Source organism: Metopolophium dirhodum, chromosome 1, assembly GCF_019925205.1.
Source record: "Metopolophium dirhodum isolate CAU chromosome 1, ASM1992520v1, whole genome shotgun sequence".
NCBI lineage: Eukaryota > Metazoa > Arthropoda > Insecta > Hemiptera > Aphididae > Metopolophium > Metopolophium dirhodum.
The window spans coordinates 101,691,842-101,714,063 of NC_083560.1; the positions used below are offsets into that span (position 1 = coordinate 101,691,842).

Consider the following 22,222-nt stretch of genomic DNA (forward strand, 5'->3'; position numbering starts at 1 on the left):
GGCACTGCCTCATAATTTGTCGATTAGACCACGGATATACTCGGGATGCCCACACCTAAATACTACATGAATCCTCATAAGTATAAATTACCAAACAAATTTGAGTACATTTATTGTAAATGTGTTAATGATATTAATAGTATGTATGGTTTTCTTATACGATTTATCATATTGATATCAGTAATCGGTAATACACAATTCAATTATGTTATGTAGATAATATAACCTGTTAAATATTGTCTTTTTTTATACCATATAACCTAAATAAGAAATTATATTCAATAATACGAAACTTTTGAATAATTGTATACGACTATAGGTACATATCAGAAGCCTTGAATTACATTTTCACGCTTTTTTACACAACAAATAAAATTTTATTTTAGAAAAAAAAACTAAAAAAATTGAAAACTTACAATGTCCTAAACAGCTCAAAAAGAGTCAAATTATTTTCAAAATTTAATCGTGTATAGAAAATACTAATATAAATATTCAGTGAAATTTTCAAGTATCTATAGTCATATGTTTTTTAATTACAACAAAATAAGAAAATCGTTACATGACAAATCAAGTAAATATTAAATGTCATATATATTTAAACGCTCATAAAAATTTAATTTGACTTTCTTGTAGAGATTTTTTTTTTTTGATAAAGGTAGACAAACTTATAGATAATCTTGTATTACATTTTCAAAACTTAAATTTAAAAAGGAAAATTTTTATGAATTCTCAACTCAAAATAATTTGCTAATTTTCGTGATTTTTTCGTATTTTGTCAATATTTGAACTTTAAATGCTTATAAATAAAAACTGTGACTAAGGATTTTTAATATTTTTCAAATGTCATTGTAACAATATAGTAGGAGCCTTGTATTACATTTTCAAGCTTATTTACCCAACAAATAAAGTTTTTTTGACATTCATAGAAAAAGAGACTAACAAAATTGGAAACCAGAAAATGTTTCTAAACAGTTTAAAACAATTAAAAATATTTTGAAAATTTTATCGTTGTGAATAAATTTAATATTTATTATTTCCTATAGATATATTCTACAATATAGATCACTGACTGGTGGACCACGGTCCGCATCCGGACTCCAGACACATTTTTTACGGACCCTAATGGCTGCGTAATTATATAATATATAACAAAATTACGAATGAAAATATTTTCCGATATTGTGAGTATGATATACATATATAATATTATATACGTGTCTCCTTCACCGAGCGTTACGTTGAAAGCCTATATATAGGTGCAAAAAATAATTCCGAGAAGTGGACTGATATATACGTTATTAACGTTAGACGCTCGTGCCGCTGCATTATCGTATATGTAAAAAATAAACGAAATCTAAGAATTTCCAAACTACGTTATGTTACAACTCGGTAGGAATGTTAATTAATTGTTAATGTGTGAAAAAATTCATTGGGTATTTAAATATGTTTTGGACCGTGGGAAGTTTGGTAAGTTTCTAAACGGACCCCCGTAGAAATTAGTTAGTGACCCCTGATATTGACTATGGACTTACTTATTTACTTACGTAACACTGAACCGTCGCGTTATTTTTTTCCCAGGTACCTACGAAAAGAAGTTCAACTTTAAAAATACTTATAGCAATATAATATGGCATGCCATAGGTACAATAATATAATAATAACTGAAATTATTTTTCTAGATATATTTCAAAAGGTTTTTTTTTAATATTAGATCTATGATATAAGTGCATGGAAAATCAGAACTATTCAAAATATTAATTTATCTTACAAACAAAATAGGAGTATATTAATATGAAACTAAGGGTCAATGGATAAAATTATGTAAACACGTATTTTAGTGTATATTGTTTACTTTTTAATGGTAAAATAAATTTTTATTATAATTTTATAACATTAATTTCACAAAATATGCATCACTCATATAATACAACCAAGGTATTTTGTGAATATTCGGCTTTTAACATTAAAAACTTTCTATGGATATACTACATGGAAGGGAAGTGTTATATTTTATGAGTATGTTTTTGATTATAGAATATATTTAATTTAATGACAGAATACATATTCATAGGCGCAATTAGGTGGTGGCTAGGGGGGGGGCTTAGCCCCCAAATATTTATCCAGCTTCCACGTAATAGGTACAAATATAAATTAAAAAGTAAGCTATGACCTACAAATTTGTTATTCATTATAGAAATTAATACATTTTTTTCTAAATAAAAAAAAACCTCCAATTCGTCTATAATCTCAAATTCAAATATTATTATTATTTCAGTTATTATCAATGTTGCACATTCCATAAACAAAATATACATGAGTTAAACGCATTGTGTTTATTACATTAGAAATCAGAGATGCTTGTTACCAAGAATTGCCTGATTAAAGTTAAAGAGAATTTTGATATCGATGATATTAAACAAGTAGTCACTAAAGATGTGTACGCAAATCTATACATATAAACTGCTACAGGCAGCGTTCACAATACCTGTTAGTTCGGAAACCTGCAAACGTTCGTTTTCATCAATGCGGAGATTAAAAACTTGGTAGAGAACCACGATGAAATAAGATCGATTTTTAAATTTATCAATAATAAATATTGAAAGAGATGTAACGAATAGCTTGGGGACAAAAACAATTATTGACAAATTTGCTGTAGCTAATAGAAAATTAGTATTGACTTAATATTGAATATTAAATTAAATTACATATACAAATATTTTAATATCATATGAATTTATTTATGTATTGGCAGTATAGCCATCCGGCTTATCACTTATGAGGGTGTGGGAGCGAAGCCTATTTGTTGTCCTGATTTCGCTAGGCATGATATTTCGAACGCTAGATTAAGTTGATTAAGAATTTTAATAGAACAATTTGTATGTCAAAAATTAAAAACTATTTGTAAATGAATATATTACGATTGATACAACCAGGCGCGGATCTAGAACTAAAATTGAGGGGGGTCGTATTTACGAAAAGACAAAAACTTAATACACAGTTAAGACATAATAAAATAAACGAAGACGTAGAAAAACTCCCTAGTTCAATCCTAATCAACTACGATGACACAAACTACAGAATATTTATATTGGACGACTCGCTAACATGCTTCTTATGTAAAACGCAAGGCCACATTGCCTCCAATTGTCTGAATAAACCTGAAGAAAACACAATCATAACACAGACGGCAACAAATGAAAATGGCCCTGACAATACATATAAAAACAAATCAAATATACCAAATTTAATAATCACCACAAATGAAGAAGTCTTAACGGCTAATATGGATATAGACCCGACCTCTGGCGCAAAAAGATCTCTTCCTGACTCTTTCAATTTCCCCTCCCCCTCATTACCAAAATCACCTACAGTTATCGACAACCCCTCACAAAGCAACATATTAGAAAACAAAACCATGAAAGTACAGGAAAAGCCCTTAATAAATTCAAAAAAACAAAAAACCAAAGTGATTATATTAATTTAAAAAAACATAGGGCAGCAACTAAATATATAATTAAATCAAGTTAAAAAAAGTCATGGGAATTCTTCATCAATAATATAAACGAAAAGGCAGATACCAAACTCATATGGAATAAAATACACTCTCTTAAAGGAATTAAACGTAACTATAAAATAAACCTAATCGATGAAATCAACAATAAACTAATAACAAATCCAAATGAAATTTCTAACAAATTAGGACAGTACTTCCATTTAAGCAGTAATAACACATCATACAGTCCAAACTTTATCAATCTCAAACACATAAAAGAAAATACACCCATCATTAATATCGTTGACCACAACAATGAAAATCAACTTCAAATTAATTCAAAGATAACAAGGGTAGAAATAGCATACACACTAAAAAAATGTAAAAGTCTATGCCCAGGGCCTGATGGGATTCCATTTATTTTTATACAATATTTTGGTCCAAAAAGTCAACTCTTACTTGAAAAAATATACAACACCATTTGGTGTAACGGTATCTTCCCCTCAACATGGAAAAAGGGCATAGTCATCCCTATTAACAAACCAGGAAAATGTAGATTCAACACAGAAAGTTATCGGCCAATCACATTATTAAACACCATGTGTAAGGTCATAGAAAAAATTGTAAATTTTAGACTTATTTGGTATCTAGAAAAAATTAATTACCTAACGCCGTTCCAAAGTGGCTTTAGAAAAAATCGCTCCACATACGACAACCTCATCGCAATAAAGGAAGAAGCTCAGCAAGCTCTTCAAAATAAACAAATCTTAGGCTTACTTAGTATAGACATTTCAAAAGCATACGACGTCACCTGGAGACACTACATTCTTTCTAAGCTAAATAAAGTCATATGCCAAGGTAATATGCTAAATTTTATAACGAACTTCCTAAAAAATAGAACATTCCAAGTCAAAACATCAAACCGTATCTCTGATACCTTTACACAGGAAAATGGAGTACCACAAGGATCCACACTTTCAGTTACACTATTTTTAGTGGCAATTAACAAAATTGATAAACATTGTAAATTTCCGATAAAAGCCAACATATTTGCAGATGATGCTAATTTCTCATGTAGAAGTAAAAACATCAAAACAGTTAAATACCACCTACAAGCAACAGCAAATCAACTAGAAAAATGGTCAGCAAAAACGGGATTCGGTTTTTCAATAGAAAAATCAAAGAGCATAACCTTTACCAGGAAATCAAATGTAGGAGAACTAAATATTAAAATGAATAATAAAAATATACCCAACAATACATGTATAAAAATATTGGGTATAACATTCGATTCTAGGCTCACGTGGTCGCAGCACATAAAATCATTGAAAGTATCTACAAATAAAGCGCTCAATTTAATAAAACTATTATCGCACACAAATTGGGGATGTGAAACAGAAACATTGATCAAAATATTTAAATCAACAATTCAAGCAAAATTATATTACGGTTCATTTCTTTATAACACGGCCAAAAACACATTAATAAAATATATAGACTCAAACCACAACACGGGGATGCGAATGGCTATAGGGGCCTTCAAAAGCAGCCCAATTAAAAGTATTTATAATATAGCGGGTGAACCAACACCAGACCTAAAAAGAACAGAGTTGACACTCCTATACGCTGCGAGACTAACCAGATTAACAAATAACCCAGCTTCAACTAGCAACATAACCCTTGATCTACAAAATAATAAAAACTACACCAAGATTCCACAAATAATAAAAAAAGAAAAAATAATTTGTCCTCCATGGACAAGCATATATAAAATAAACACAGAATTGAATACTCTACGTAAAGAAAACACGCCTCCACTTATATACAAAAACCTTCTGAAAAATACTCTAGAGAACCAAAATGAATTTCAAGAACTATATACAGATGCCTCCAAAAATGACGAAGGGGTAGGAATAGCCATAATAAAAAACAATTCACAGACATCATTCAAACTACCATCGACATGTTCCATATATACAGCCGAAGCACTTGCTATATTGCTAGCCATAAAATATATAAACAAAAAGGAAAACCAAAAACATATCATTCTAAGCGACTCGTTAAGTACACTAATTAGTGTAAAAAATAAATTCAATCCGAGCGATATAGCAATTCAAATTCAGAATAGACTAGAGGAAGCAAACCAAAAGAACAACAATATAAAATTAATCTGGATACCTGGACACATTGGAATAATCGGCAACGAAAGGGCAGATAAACAAGCTAAATTAGCAATCAATTCACCGAATTCACAATATATTAACATTTCATCATACTCTCACATAAGAAAACAAATTCAAAGAGACACCACTATAATATGGCAAAATATATGGAACATCCAAAACACCAAATTAAACCAAGTTAAACAAACGGTCCAAAGATGGAGAAGAAATCCCAATATTAGTACCACAAATGAAAAAAAACTAAATAGGGCCAGAATTGGCCACACAAGACTAACTCATGAGTACATAATGATCAAAGGTGACCCACCAATATGCCAATCATGTGGCACAACAATTACAATAAAACACATATTCGAAGAATGTAGAATTTACATACAACTAAGAGAGGAGCTCAATATAAGCCACCAAATTGGAGCAAGTCTAGGCCCAAATCCTGAAAATGAGATCAACACCATCGAATTCTTAAAGACAACCAAATTACTCAAGCTACTCTAGTCAACCCCTTTTCAATGTACAAATTACTAAACGAACTAATCTAAAACTGTTTCTATTGTATCTTTTTGTATTTAATTCTTAGATCTGTTACCCACTATAAATATTATGTATCTATTATTTATAGTAACATGCTAATGACCAAGTTGTCGAAGCAGAAATTTTATAGATTTCAAGACCAATAAAAAAAAAAAAAAAGAGATGTCACGAATAGCTTGGGGACAAAAACAATTATTGACAAATTTGCTGTAGCTAATAGAAAATTAGTATTGATTTAATATTGAATATTAAATTAAATTACATATACAAATATTTTAATATCATATGAATTTATTTATGTATTGGCAGTATAGCCATCCGGCTTATCACTTATGAGGGTGTGGGAGCGAAGCCTATTTGTTGTCCTGATTTCGCTAGGCATGATATTTCGAACGCTAGATTAAGTTGATTAAGAATTTTAATAGAACAATTTGTATGTCAAAAATTAAAAACTATTTGTAAATGAATATATTACGATTGATACAACCAGGCGCGGATCTAGAACTAAAATTGAGGGGGGGTCATATTTACGAAAAGACAAAAACTTAATACACAGTTAAGACATAATAAAATAAAAACTTTATTGATAATTGTTGTTTTAATTAATTAAATGACAAAGTTTAGTCTCCTTTGTTTTGTTTTTCCAAATCTGGTTATAATGTCATCAACATTTACTGCTATATTCTTGTGAATATTGAGTAAAGCGAGACCAGTGAGGCGTTCCTCTCCCATGTTTGAACGAAGCCACGTCTTAAGGCGCCTGAGAGTGGAGAACGATCGCTCCGCTGTAGTTCGTACTTTATTTTAATAATGAAAAATAAATAATTTGGAATTTAAAATTTAAAATTTAAAATTCAATTATATGTTAGTATGTTATAAATTATATAAACTTAATTTTTATACAAAATACATGTTTTTACTACGGATGTGTCCTTCAAGATTTCTAGAAAATAATAGGGCCACTGCATAAAAAGGCTGTAGACTCCTAATATAAACTATTAGCTTATACATTATCATCATTTGAATAATAAAATGCTCGATTGAAACTTCATTCGAATAGGAATTGCATCGATTATTACAATAATTATAATTATATACTCACCAAAGTTTTTTTTCGTACTCGACGACTGATGCACGTGTCCCAGACGTTCACAGCAAAATAAAATGATTCAATAAGCAGTCAAACATTTAACGTTGTATATGGTATTTTCAATTTTGTAACAAATTATTAGAACGCAAATTAGTGATTAGCGGTGGCTGCGTCGCCATTCCAAGTACCTATATAATATATAGACGTACGCGTGTAGACTGTAGGTAAGTGTAAGTGTACCTTATATTATTATACGGGTTGAAAATAATATTTCCGTCGAACGACGAACATATTCTTTCCGCCAATTTCTTATTAATTATCGTCAATCGTCAATCAGTTTATAAACACTATTAATATTCTTAGAAAATATATGTTTATTGGAAATCATGATTTTATGAACAAGTGGTGATTTAGTTTAAATGCAGGCTGTAGCCTGTAGGTACCTATATAATATAATATATAAATAAAATATGTTCTATATATTATATTTTATATATTTTTTTTTTTTGAAAAAAAAATCTGTGAAACATTAAAAACACAATTTCTGGATATTTTAATTTTTAAATAAAAATAAAGGACTTAATTTTGATTTTTTGGGGTGGGTCATGACCCCCATGACCCCCCCCCCCCCCCATAGATCCACGCCTGGATACAACACCAGATTAAGTAAAAATATGGTTGTAAAAATTTTAAATTATTAATTGTTATGAAGGTCCATAGATATGAAACCAGTGCAATGTAGCACCCAAGAGAAGTTGACAAGCATATTTAAACATCTAAAAAAATATCTCAGTTATGATTCAAAAATTATATTAGGTACATTTGCTGTATTGTTAAAAAAAACAAATTTAAAGTACATTATATTTATAAATTTATTTAAAATATTTTATTATATATATTTTTTGTAAAAATTAAAACCACGAACTAAAATATCACGTTTCTTAATAATATTTTTACGATAATGTAAATTGTCTAGTATGAATCTACATATTTTATTAAATACTTATACAATTAATTAATATCTTAATATCAACAATTGTAACTGTAGTTACGGTCAATAACGGACGGACGGGGTCACGGTGATATATGTTGTTCTAAACTTAAGTTTAGAAACCTATAAAGTTTTTTTATAATTTGTCATCCACATATTTTTTATTAAATATTTTAAGTTATACAGATATTACATTTCAAGATGGAAAGATGGTGTTTGAATAATTTTGGAAAGAGGGGGTTTTGAGTGGGCTAACTTACGATTTTGACTCCCCAGGAGGACAGTGATCGAAATAAAGGGGCTGCAGATTAGTTAACTACGTTAAAGTCTCTCGTATTTTATGTATACTAATAGTTATTACATATTATGTACCATTGATTATTATATATTATATTATTCCCTACATATAAATTATAATAGGTATTACTGTCCATCTAGTGTTTACTTATATATTTTAAATTATATTCATATGTATTTTTTTTTAATTATATGCTTCACAACCATTTAGTGTAAAATTTTGGCTTTCATTTGTAAAAAATGAAGCTTTTACCGCTATAAGAAACTTTTATAAATGGTATAAAATTCGTAAGTATTTAAAAAAAAATTCCCGTAATAAGAATTTGAATAAATTTACAATCATACGAAAAATGTGAATAAGCACGTTCGGTCAACAACTCTATATGTAAATACTTAAAGTCATAGGTAAAAATATGTTTTTAACGGAGATACCACATAAAATTACAGCATTGTTTTTTTATACAAGCACCTCTGGTACCTACCTATTATCAAATATGTAGGTATAATATAATATTAAAAATTTAGCTCAGATATGACGTTAAACTACAGATACCTATAGTAAATCTAATCTTTGGTTAAAATGACAAAAAATAAAATTGTTCCACCGAATTCCTCAAGTTACGACAATATAGTGGGGTACCTATCAATGTATCATATTATATAAAGCGTCGCACAACGTTGTGGATAGCTGTCAGTTTCACGGTTGTCAACATAGTAAGCCAACAGAAATAAGGTACACACTGCTGCAAAATGATGGACGTCAAATATTTTATAATATTCCAAGTCTTTTTCACTTTTGGAACTTGGAGTTCTTCGGCAAATGTTTCAACTACTGCTGCTTGTGACAGGTAAAATAGGTCTTAAATTATATTTTTGTTATATTTTAATTCATTTGGTACAAATAGCAATTCACATATCGATGGTAAGAAGTAACAGTTGTAATTCACAAACGTAAAAATTTTACAGGAGAGCAATTTTAAGATTTTTTAAACCTAATAATTTTGTGTTAGAGTTTTTATCCTTTTTGTTTTTGGTGGTATAAGTACGTATAATTTAATATTCTATTTTTTTTAACGTAATTAAATTGTTTTTTACAATTGAAATGGCACATGTTATAAATGACAATTATAATTTTTTCGCCATGGACATGGTACTTACCGGGTTTGTTAATCGGGACTTATTAATAATATTGTTAATTTAAATAATACTTGAATTATTTAATGATATAAATAATTACAGTTTACTTAAGACAAGTTAATTTGATATATAAAATTAAATAAATGTATTGTTGTTAAATCGTCATAAAACAAAAAAAAAAATTAGAATTTTTTATAAAATTTTTTTTTGTGATAAAATCCCGTCTTAAATGATATTCTATAATTATAAAATTTATCACATGTTCAAATGTAAAAATTTTAAATATTTATCATTTATAAGCTATGAGTAATAAACTTATAATAGCTTATAATATATTATAATTTGTATTCAAAAATAATTTATTGCCAAGTTCTGAAGAAAAAAAAATTATTTTATTTTATTTTATCCACACCTGAATAAGTGTAATAATAACAAATAAAAATAAAAATCATATTTTACTCTTAAGACTGTCGGAGCAGACAATTTGGAATATTTGCATTCTATAAACAATTGGACGTTATGTGATAGAGCTAGGTTGTCTATGGTTAAAACTTAATAAAATATATTATATAATTGAAATATTATATTTGTTTTTTGAATACGTACATTTATTAAGAACAATTTTGATTTTAAGACTTGTGAGATTAAAAATAATTTTTCAACATAGGTAATCTAGATAAAAACTAATAATAATCATAGGTATTTAAATGTAGAATAGTAATAATTGGACATCGCGGAAGTACAAAAACATAAAATAATATACCAACTTTGACAAGTGTTTGATATGTTTCAAAAGTTTCAGAATACAATTAGGTAAGGTTTTTAATACAATATATTTAAAAAAATGTTCGCTACTTTCTTATGTTTTAATATAGGTAGGTGCATTTTATATTACACTTTAAAAACTCTTATGCTGGGTTTCATGAAATATTGATTAATTTAATCGTTCAATAAAATTTAACCAATTAACCTGCACAGGCCACTAAATCATGTTTAAATAACAATTATCCCAATTTTAATTCAATAATAGTTTAGTCATTGTTCATGCAATCCGGCATTAATCTTTACAAAAAAAATTAAACATAAATATCTAATTGTTATTCATGTGAATATATTTATATTGTATACTCTATAGCAGCGTTTCTCAAACTATAGGTCTTCAGTCATTTTTTGGTGGGTCGTGAAACTTTTTTGAATTATATGTATAGATTCCAAGAAATTTATGTTAAATTAATATTAAATATATTATTATGTTATTAAATAAACTTATATTATTATAGTAATATAGTACCAAAAATTACGTGGGTAATAAATAATAATTCGTCGTATATTTATTTATTACGACGGGTATTAATACGCCTCATTATTAAAAGTACATTATTTTATAAAAATATATTGATTATAAACCTATAAAATAATAAATACCTAATAAAAGTAATAAACAAATTTTGTTTTATATAACCACTTTTTGAAAAGTTAAACCAACGTGGTCGTGAAAAATTTTTCGGGGAAAATTTGGGTCGCGGTAAAAAAAAAATTGAGAACCACTGCTCTATAGTATAACAATTAAAATTATATTACAGCAATGTATCGTTATATGTTTTCAATGATATTGTATTTTATTAAAGGTGTTCCTATAAAGTCGGTCAAAAAAATATCGTAATAAACAATATGTGCAAATTGTTCACAATTTTATTAACTATATTATCTAAGTCAGAAACTTACATTTAAAAACACGCCTCGATTAAGTTCTAGAAGTTAATGTCAGTCAACCTTAAGATTTTTACAGAATTAAAATTTTCCAGGTCAAAGACTCAATTTTTTTTCACAGCGGACGCAAATTTTTTTATTAAACGTTATTTGGTATACGGACATATTTTTATTTTTAATGGGTTCGCAAGAACTGATACTGGTCGCGTATGTGAACTGCAGCGCACAGCAGTCTTATAAAAAACACTTTTATAATAATTGTATTGAAAAATACTGATAAATGAATAAAAATGTGTATATTTTAATACCTATTAATTATAAAATGAACGGTTCTTACCTAATGAAATATAAAATAAACAATTTATTCGATTTTAATTGTATTGAAAATAATATAATGATTATCAAAAAATAATCTGAAATATGACTGAATAATTATTTTGAATTTTAGCAAGGTTTACTAAAATAGTATTAAATTAGTATAGTAATAAATAATTAATAAGTAACAGTTAGCTTAAAATTAATCTAATGATTTTTTTAATTCCATTGTGTACCTTAAGTCAAATGATATTACGAACCTACGTAAAAGTTTCAAGTCCTCGAAAGAACTATCTATGAGGAAATCCGTATTCAATTATAATGTCTTACCTACACAAATTAAGTTTGTATACATTAATTTTAACAACAAAATAATTAAATTTTTTTGTAATATTGACGAATTTCTTTATAATTTAATCTTTAGACGCTCATATAACAAAATACGGGTACAAACGAATAAATTATACTCGTATCTAGCCATCTAGGTATATAACTTGTTTAATATTTAAAACAAAATTTAAAATCTAATAGGTGTATTATCATTCTGCATTTAAACTCAATGATATAAATTTATTAATAATGAGTAATTTTATAAATTACGTTCAATGTTATATATGGCCATTCCTCGGAGTCACGGAGTGTGTTGTAGAATATCTCGTGTGCACATTATAGAATAATAATAAGCTTGTAGAACATTGGATACTTGTAAGTATTTTATGACCTGTTATTATCATTATTGTGGTGAATGGTGATAGCATAAATTAAGATTTTACATTTTATTTTTTGCGTTATAAATCATGCGTGATTATACATAGTAGGTACCTACTTATACATATTTATCTATAATACAAATATATCATATTATTTCATATACTATTGCAGTGATCCATAATATTAGATACACTCCTATACTCTATATTATATGTGATTATATCATATTATAATCTTTAGCGCATTTAGTTGTCACTTGTCATTGATTTTTTGAATGATAATGCACCCAAACAAAAAAATACAGAGTAACTTGAATGTTTAAGATAAATAAAACATGTTTTAGACGGTGATATATTGGGTATATTATGGTATATTTTAATTATTTATTAGGCATGCTTTTGGGGAATTTTTTTCAGATAAACATAGTTGAGTACGAGTAATAATAAAATAATAATTGAAATAAATAACGTAATGGTATGCATAAATAAAACACTTTTTAAACATGTTCTATTAAATTCAGGCGGTCTACAGCCTTCACAGCTACACCCATAAATTCATAAATGCTATATTGAGTTAGATTTTCCAGATATTTTTTTAAACAAAATACACTTTGTTTTTGAAAGTTTTTGTACTACATGTATAATTATATACCTCTTTATATTATTATTTGAGGTAATTACCAACACAAAAAAAAATAAAATGTAAAATTGAACAGATTTATTAGTTTTATTTTTAAGCTTTATGATTTATGAGAAGAATTTTGAAATTCGGCAATAAATGGGTTATGGAAAATACGACATTGTCAACAAATCTAAATGCGTGTATATGACCATACTAATAATTTTTTTAAATATAATACATACAAATATATTTATTTAAATTAATATATCATTTTATAAGTTAAGAACATTTATTTTATAATCTCAGAACTACAGTAAACATTGATTTTTATCCTCATAATCTATTTTCTCTTTATTAATTAAAATTTTTTTTTTTTATTTGGGTTAAGGCTTCAACTACTCAGGTCATTAGCCTGTGGTACTGTAGGGGGGGGGGGGGGGGGTACTGTAGTTTTGTTTACTCGTGATTTGTTTTGGCAGAATTTTTAATTTGGGCACCCGTAGGTATCTGCCATGCCCGAGTGGGGAATAGCGGCACTTGTTCTCCGGACACCGTGACTTGCACGGAGAAAAATGCCACCCAGTGGTCGAGGATCGAACTCGGACCGGCTATGCCGAATCCGTCGCATTAGACCGATCGCCACCTCGTCCCCCATTAGATAATTTACATAATGCTATATCGATGTTTATTAAAATCATAGCTATCACATAATTGAAATAAAAAAAATTGGTTGTATTTATTAAGTTTATGTCAAACATCAAATAGATAAGCTTTAATCTGACCAAAATGTATCGAGAAAAAAATCGTGGTTTCAATTAATTAGTTATCTTAATAATTCACCCTACTTTTATGCAAGGATGTTTATATTTTCACATCTATTAAATTGAGAAATTAAATACCTGATAAAACCTTCAATGAAATGTGTACTTGTAATTTGTATTTATAGTTTATGTTTGATACCTTAAATTTAAACTTTAAGAATACGGATTATCTTCAAAAATGACACAATATTATATCTTATATAAAAAAAAGTAGTTAATAGTTTGAAAAAAGGACATTTAAATTTAGTTACAGTGAATATTATTAAGATAAAATTAATAGTACCTATTAGATTAATTAAAAACATTATAATTTAATTTAATGATATATATTAATATATTTTTGTTTTAGTAAAATTTTCTGTCAAGGATCTATTCTGCATACCGTACAGATGTCTGGATTATTCCATGATTCTAAGACTTTTGTGGACATGAAAACTAAATGCAACTATGATGTTATTAAACAACTCTTCAATTCAACAGAGTGGAGCAAAGAGCCAAACAATAACAAACTGAATGAAACCATCAACACATGTTTCGAGAAAGAAGATTCTGAATTAATAAAATGGATTCCTACTGATTGGGTCAAAAATCCAAAATTTCTTGAAAGCATTAAGGATAATGTTTTAAAAGGCTGGGCATATAAAATAAATCTAATATGGAAAGAACTCGGTAGAACGATCATAGATGACGTCCGCTTGAAACCCACGAATTATTCATTAATCTACGTTCCAAATCCCTTTATAATACCAGGTGGTAGATTCCGTGAAATATATTATTGGGACTCTTTCTGGATAATTAGAGGCTTATTAATATGCGAAATGCATATAACTGCAAAAGGTATGATAAGTAATTATATCTCAATGATTAAAACGTTTGGACATGTACCAAACGGAGGTAGAATTTACTATGCTAAGCGATCTCAGCCCCCTATGATTACACCCATGATCAAAAGTTATGTCGATGCAACAAATGACATGACATTTGTGATAGAAAATATTCATGCATTAGAAATTGAATTCCAGTACTGGATGACACAGCACAACGTAACAATTAGCAAAAACGGAAAAAATTACACGCTTGCAGTATACAGGGATTATTCAACAGGACCACGGCCCGAATCATACAGGTAAATACAGTTTTGTATTTCATAGAAGTTATCTCAAGTTTAATTTATGGGCTTATAAATATTAATTGATGTTACTAATTATTTCTGATTGAACACTAGCATGGGGGGAATTAATAATTCACGTTTTGTTATGATTTCAAAATTATTTAATTTTTCTGTGGCACAGTGTATATTAGGTACTACCTATTTGCCTACGAATCATACATATGTAATTTGGGTTATTAGTAAATATCTATACATTTCAAATTTTTATAATTTCAAAATATGTTTTGTATAACAGGGAAGACATAACGAAGGCACAATTCTTTAAAACTGAAAGTGAAAGAGAAAACTTTTACTCCGAGATCAAGGCTGCAGCGGAATCGGGTTGGGACTTTTCGAGCCGTTGGTTCATCCTAAATGGAACAAATAAAGGTAAATGACTTACTAGTTTTTGTATTTATTATAAATATTTCCAACGACGCTTAAAACCATTCAAAATGAATTGTGCTTTCTGCGTTTGCTTAATTATCGGTAAAAAAAGTTTCCTCTGTTAGATACTGTAAAAGTAACAACCAAATAAAATAAAAACGCCATTTATTTTAAAACAATAGATTTGGGCTCAGCGTACTTACTTCTATGTACTTATAACTCTACCGGACATTTTTCCTTGTATCTATAGCTCAAGCGAATATTATGTATATATGGTTTTTATTCCTTACTATCATTAATATTATTTTACAAAATACACTTTATTTTACCACGCGTGTGCGGAAAATGTGTAGGTAGTGTATAACAATACATTAATATTATAGTTAGGTACCTGTAGAATAAAATCTATAGTTTGAAAAATTATTCGCAATACCTACCTACTATTAAATAGTGATTTAAGTTCGAAAAAATTTCAGTTTTGTTATTTTCTTAAAAAATACTTACCTGGTATGTTCATTTGACACAAACAAATTAACTTCCGAACATTTCTCAAATCACCTTTAATGTATAGCTCTGAATAAATATGTTAAATAACATTATATCGTATTATTTCTTTCATATAATTACAAATTTTATTTGAGCATTTGTGGCCTTCCTATTATACATATTATTACTTAATTATAACTATTTAATAAATTTGATCCAAACTAGTTTACATAAAAAATCTAGCATGTAGTGTTAAATTCATTAATTCATTCGGAATACTTAAAAACTACCTAAATATTATAAATTAAAAATGCATGTTGGATTTAAAATTGTTAATTTTGTATTTACATTACTTTTATAGAAATATACGTATTTGAAATTGTTGAGTAGGTGGGTTTTATAAATAGAAATCTAAATCCTTTTGAATAAAATAATGATATTTTTATATAGTATATCAACTATAGTTTAAAAATCGTACCAAGCATTATATTACATATTATAGCCTATAGACAAGACTTTAACGAGTTAAAAATTAAAATTAAGTTAAAATTTTAAGTTAATAGTAACGAAGTTAAATAATTCGTTAATTTTTGTTGTAACTAATTTTTAACTTAACTGTTGTATTCTTAACAAATTTGACGTGTTACCTTCGAGCTTATTTTATTAATTAATTGTTTTAAATTATTAATTGTATACTAACCATTTATTTATAATTTTGTTGCGTTATGAAATATTATAATTCATAAAAATGTCCAAGAATATTAATGATTTGTGCAGATTTATAATTATTTTCTATTGATATATAATAGGTATTACTATATATTATTAGGTATGTATAGTATAATATAGTCGTATAGGTAAGTTAATTTACAATAGTACGAGTTGCAGGGTAGTGACTATATAGTGGGTGTTACTAATTTATGATCCTAGCTGGTTCATGAGACAAACAAAATAGGTAGCTTATAACTTTGGCCGCCTATTATATTTATTATTTAAATAATAGTTGTAAAATTATGAACATAGGTCTAACACAGATTATTCAATACAACATTGGACATATACTTATATATTATTATTATTTATTGATATAAAAATGTAATATAATAATAATTAAAATGTATAGTCATATAATACAATTTCCGATTTCGTACATTATAATATGGATCTAATATGTACCTACTGCGTATTCGTGTACCTATAAATATTAATTAGGTAGTGTTCTTGTCGCCATTACACATATTACTTGGAAAGATTAAAATTAAAATTTACTAATAGGAAAATAATATTTAAAAATATGTAGATATATAAATCGAAAATATTATCCAAAATGGAAAATTATAAAATATATTAATATAACTAGGTACTATAACTTGTAGGTTCAGTTATAATTATACTATTTTAGCTGACCACTTATTTAATTATTGGGGGAATAGTTCAGTGAATAGTTGATTTGTCAACTACCGGCCCTAAATTCTCTGTAAATACTACTTGCGGCTATGTCTCATATTATATGGGCCCTAATCATAAGTACATTATGAGTTAAATTAATTTCACCTAAGTTAATTCGTCTAAAATCTAAAATCGTCCAAAAAATATATTAGTTGTTTTTAGCTTTACTTTACTTACATCTTCTTAAATTAACTTAACTTGATGAGTTGAAGCTATATATAGCGGTAAGTGTGTAGATTGTATAAATCTCGTTATGTTAAAACTCGGAGGAAACAGAAATAAGTTTGAGATATTGAGTCTCACACGGCTACACAGCCATTTGTTGTTTCCGTCTTAAAAGTGCGTAAGCAGATCACGTTTAGCTTCGTTAGTTTAAAAAATAAGGGTGACTGACCTACTATTAAACTTGATGGAAAGAATATTATTTGTGTTTGTGTGTAGGTTTTTAAGATGGTTAAAATTTTTAACAAGTTATGCGTATATAAAATGGTTATAAATGTTAGTTATAAATGCTAATAACTCACTTGAAAACTGAATATATATTTATAAATATATATATAAAATTTAAATAACTCATGTGATCTGCTGAGCGTAAATTTACAATTTTACATACTTGTAAGATGGAGATAACAAATATCTTTGTAGCGGTTCTTAATGTAGTTACATAATATTAATATTACTTCAATGGGATTTAAATTGAGATGGATTAGTTAAAAGTTACTCGTATTTTTTTCGTTAACTCATTAAGTTAAAAGTTAACTTTGAAAAAAAAAACTTAGCGTAGTGTAAAGTTAAAATTTACTAATCAAAATAAAAAATTCCAGACACATAATATGCTTTATTAGAATTTAAAATGATACATCAAAGTAAAAACCTATTCAAAAATTGTCATTATTCTTCGAACAAAAATTAACTTAATTTAGATACTTTTGAAATAAAATTAGCTTGAAATTAACATGTTAATCTTGAAAAAAGTAACTTAAAAGTTAATTTGAAAAAAAAAATTAACAAGTTAATTAATTTAATTAAAATTAACTTCACGTTTTAACTTAATTTTAACTTTAACTCGTAAATCCTCAGCCTTGCTAATATATACCTACTACGACAAAAACTACTTAAACATTATGAAATTTGAAACAAAATATATACTCTTCAGTCTTCACGAAAAAGTTTTTCTTTTTAAGACCACTTTTCCTTAATTTATTTAAAGCGTTTTAGTGGGAGAAAATATAAACAAAAAGTATAGAAATAAAAATATTTGTCTATAATTCAGTTTATTTTATTTCAAAAATATCATGTGTTTTAAAAAATAATAAGATATCACTAATTTAATGAAAAATTTTAATGATAAAATATATTATAAAACTTGTAGGTACATATAGTTGTATTTCTGAACATTTTTAAATTTTCTAAAAATGGGAGTGAAGTTGGCATGTAAATTAACGCAGATGACGAATTAAGCTTGGATAAAAATGTATATAATATATATAATTGCGCGTCATAAATAAAATGTAAAGCATAGCTTATACACTTTTCGTCGCCTTCAATAGGCTTTTCTGTATATTACAATATTTTTAACTAAAGCTTATTAAGCAGCTTGTTAGTCACCAATTATATCACGAATATAGGATCACGGTGGATGGTTGCATTATTTTTGTTAACATCGGTATATATTTTCATCTAATTTATTTGTTAAAATAAAATCAATTTATTGGTTTAAGAATGTTTTATAAGTTTAAACAAAGCTTAAAGTATTGATTAGTAGGTACCGACAAAACTACAATACTGCATTGTATATGATAAAATGTCAATTATATAAAGAACTATCGTAAATACTAAGATATTAAGAATATAATGTCAGAATGTTATGTCTATATATGATGTGGTCATTATTACAATTATAAATATTACCATTATTACCAATATTTTTCTCTTTTCGTGCACTATTTCAACATAGTTTCATTCACTATATATTTAATGTATAGAGTATGAAAATTTATTCGAATTACAGTAGGCTTAACTTATAGTTATACTTTCTAAAGTCTATGTCATAAATGATGTGTACCTAAAATGTATTATCACGTTTATTATACTCAACTGGTAAAGGTTTTATTTATTATATTTTTTCTAGAAACATGTCCACAACGAATAATATAAAGCATAATATTAGTTTTATTTTACTTTTATCTGTCATACACATAATTAAAACTTGATCCCGAATTTGATAGTATACGACGTCTCAATGATATAAAATATAATAAGGTACTTCATTTCTGATCAAGATAATATATGATTTTAATATTCCCCACATCGGTTGGAAAATGATTTAATTTTGTTACCCTATAATTTTTATTTTTATTTTTTTATCTAATTTACATTAAAAAATGTAATATTTGAACTCAATGGTAAACGAGCGATGTACTAAATATGTAAATATATTTTATGTGTGTATCATTATAAAATGGGAAAGGGGAGTGAGATAAAGTGTCACTAAATCGGATAATAGGTATTGTCTTAGGTTACGATGTGGTCAAAAAAGTTGCATACAATAACTGATGTCATTGTATGATTGCAGGAAACATCACAAATACAAAAACGAGGTCAATTGTCCCTGTAGAGTTAAATGCCTTAATGTTTTGGAATGCAAAAATATTGAGTGATTTTTACCGAGAGATGAATAACACTGTAAAGGCTTTGAAATACGAAAAAATTTCTTTGGAATGGAACGAAGCAGTGACAGCTGTTCTTTGGGATGAAGAAATCGGAGTATGGTTAGACTTTGATGTAATTAATAATATCAAACGTAAATATTTTTATCCTACAAACATATCACCATTATGGACTGGGTGTTATGCGAAAAATCAAACCGAATACTTCGTCACAAGAGTGCTTGACTATTTGAACCAAGCGGATGTACTGAAGACTCTTGGCGGCATACCAACCACACTTAGCAAATCGGATGAACAGTGGGACCAGCCGAATGCTTGGCCCCCACTCCAATACATCACAGTTATGGCGTTAGAGAGCACTGGTCATAAAGACGCGAAAAAAATTGCGTCAGAACTAGCGTCCAAATGGTTATGCACAAATTATGTTCCATTTTACAACACTTCTAAGATGTATGAAAAAGTAAGTCCGATTTGATGAAACAGCTGAATAAAACAATTTATAGGGTAGAAAGGGGATACTGTGCAGTGTAAACAATATTATTTTAATTTATTATAAATATAGGTACATTTCATTAGGCTGTTTTTGACTATCAATTTATATTAATAATTCACAACGTACATAACCATCATAAGGGTATAACTATTTGAGGCAAATGCTTAAAGTTGCTAAAAAAATGTGTGCACAAACATATCAATTGGTCTGCAGGACAGTAATTGAACATGGTATAGGTGGTTTAACTGATAGGCAGGTTTCAGGTGAATTGTAGACTGTAGGGTCTAAAATACATCTGATTTCAGTGGACACACCACGCACTTATTAATTTCACTGTTACATTTGGGTTTTGACAGTTTTCTATATCAAAAAAAACCTTTGAGGGTTGAAACACACAAAATCCCCCCTCCCACTACTTTTATATACCACTTACCATGTAAGTGTGTTATCGAGGTAACTTTTATAATTATTATTATAAAACAAAATAACTATCTATTTCTATAAAATCCTATTTATGATTGGAATCATCAGTTTAAACTTTAATTTTTTTAATATTTTAACATATTTTAGACTTAAAATAAACAACAATACATATTTATAATATGCTATAGTACCTATACCTAATTATATAATATTATTAAAATATTCTATAAATTACGATTCACTTACTAGTTAACTTTTCAGTAGGTATTACTGTAAACAATATTGTATTTCAATAGACACAGTTTAGAATACTTTGAATTCCCCATTATCATTTCTTCTTTTTTTTATAACAAACTTGTCCATAGTATAGAAATAAAATAAGTAGGTAGTTAACTTAAGTTAACAGAATAGGTAATTAGTAAATTAAAATATTAAATAATTAATGTTTGTTATTTCTACAAAACTAAAAAAACACGTTATAAAACTTGGGACACAGATTTATCATTCAGGGGACACACTTTGATTTGCAGGGGACATAGTATTTTAGCCCCTGGTAGACTTTACATTTTTTAATACTTGTTACTAAATCTGCAGACCTATTTAAATAAATCATATTGTCGTTGGTTATCGTGTATACTAATTCGCCAAATGTTTTGACAGTACCGAGTGGATGCAGGCGGTGAAATAGGACTCAGTTCGGGAGAATATATAATCCAAGATGGGTTTGGCTGGTCCAACGGAATCGTGTTGGAATTTCTACAATTATACAATTCTACAGCCTCAGTACAAAATTGGGATGTAACGGCAAAAAACTGCAGTGACGTATTGAAGAAACTAATCAATTCAAAGAAGATTTATGATAATACAAAAGTAGATCATACTTGATGTAAATACAAATTAAATAATAATAATATATAATATAAAAAGTATAATGCATTTGATTACCTTGATTCAAACTAAAATCAGAAGAAAACTCTAAATTTGTATTTTTAATATTATATCCATATTTTGTTCCAGCTTACTTTTTGAACCTATATTATAAATATAGTATAATATTAATCAACGAACAAACAAATTTAAAATTATGATAGATAAATTTAGGAATTTTAGGTCAATAGTTATAGTCTGTCAATATTTGATTTTAAATGAAAAGTTAACGTATAGTTGTGAGTAATTTAAAGTACCTAATTTAAAGTTTTTAAAAATGTATTTTTTATGGTTATTAGTGGATGGTTTAGAATACTTAAATGTTACGTCAGTCATAG

At 27.5% G+C, this 22,222-nt stretch overlaps 2 protein-coding genes across 2 annotated transcripts; both read left to right on the forward strand.

Moving 5' to 3' along the window:
- The first annotated feature begins 2,905 nt into the window (after window positions 1–2,905).
- On the forward strand, window positions 2,906–6,171 carry LOC132948926 (uncharacterized). The gene is made up of 3 exons (XM_061019628.1): window positions 2,906–3,421; window positions 3,706–4,634; window positions 4,791–6,171. The coding sequence occupies exons 1-3, from the start codon at window positions 2,906–2,908 to the stop codon at window positions 6,169–6,171; spliced, it is 2,826 nt and encodes a 941-aa protein (XP_060875611.1).
- Window positions 6,172–9,310: 3,139 nt separating this feature from the next.
- Window positions 9,311–20,516, forward strand: LOC132937080 (trehalase-like). Its single transcript, XM_061003908.1, has 4 exons — window positions 9,311–9,433; window positions 14,250–15,026; window positions 15,307–15,440; window positions 19,948–20,516. The coding sequence occupies exons 1-4, from the start codon at window positions 9,336–9,338 to the stop codon at window positions 20,514–20,516; spliced, it is 1,578 nt and encodes a 525-aa protein (XP_060859891.1). The 5' UTR covers window positions 9,311–9,335.
- Window positions 20,517–22,222: the final 1,706 nt, after the last annotated feature.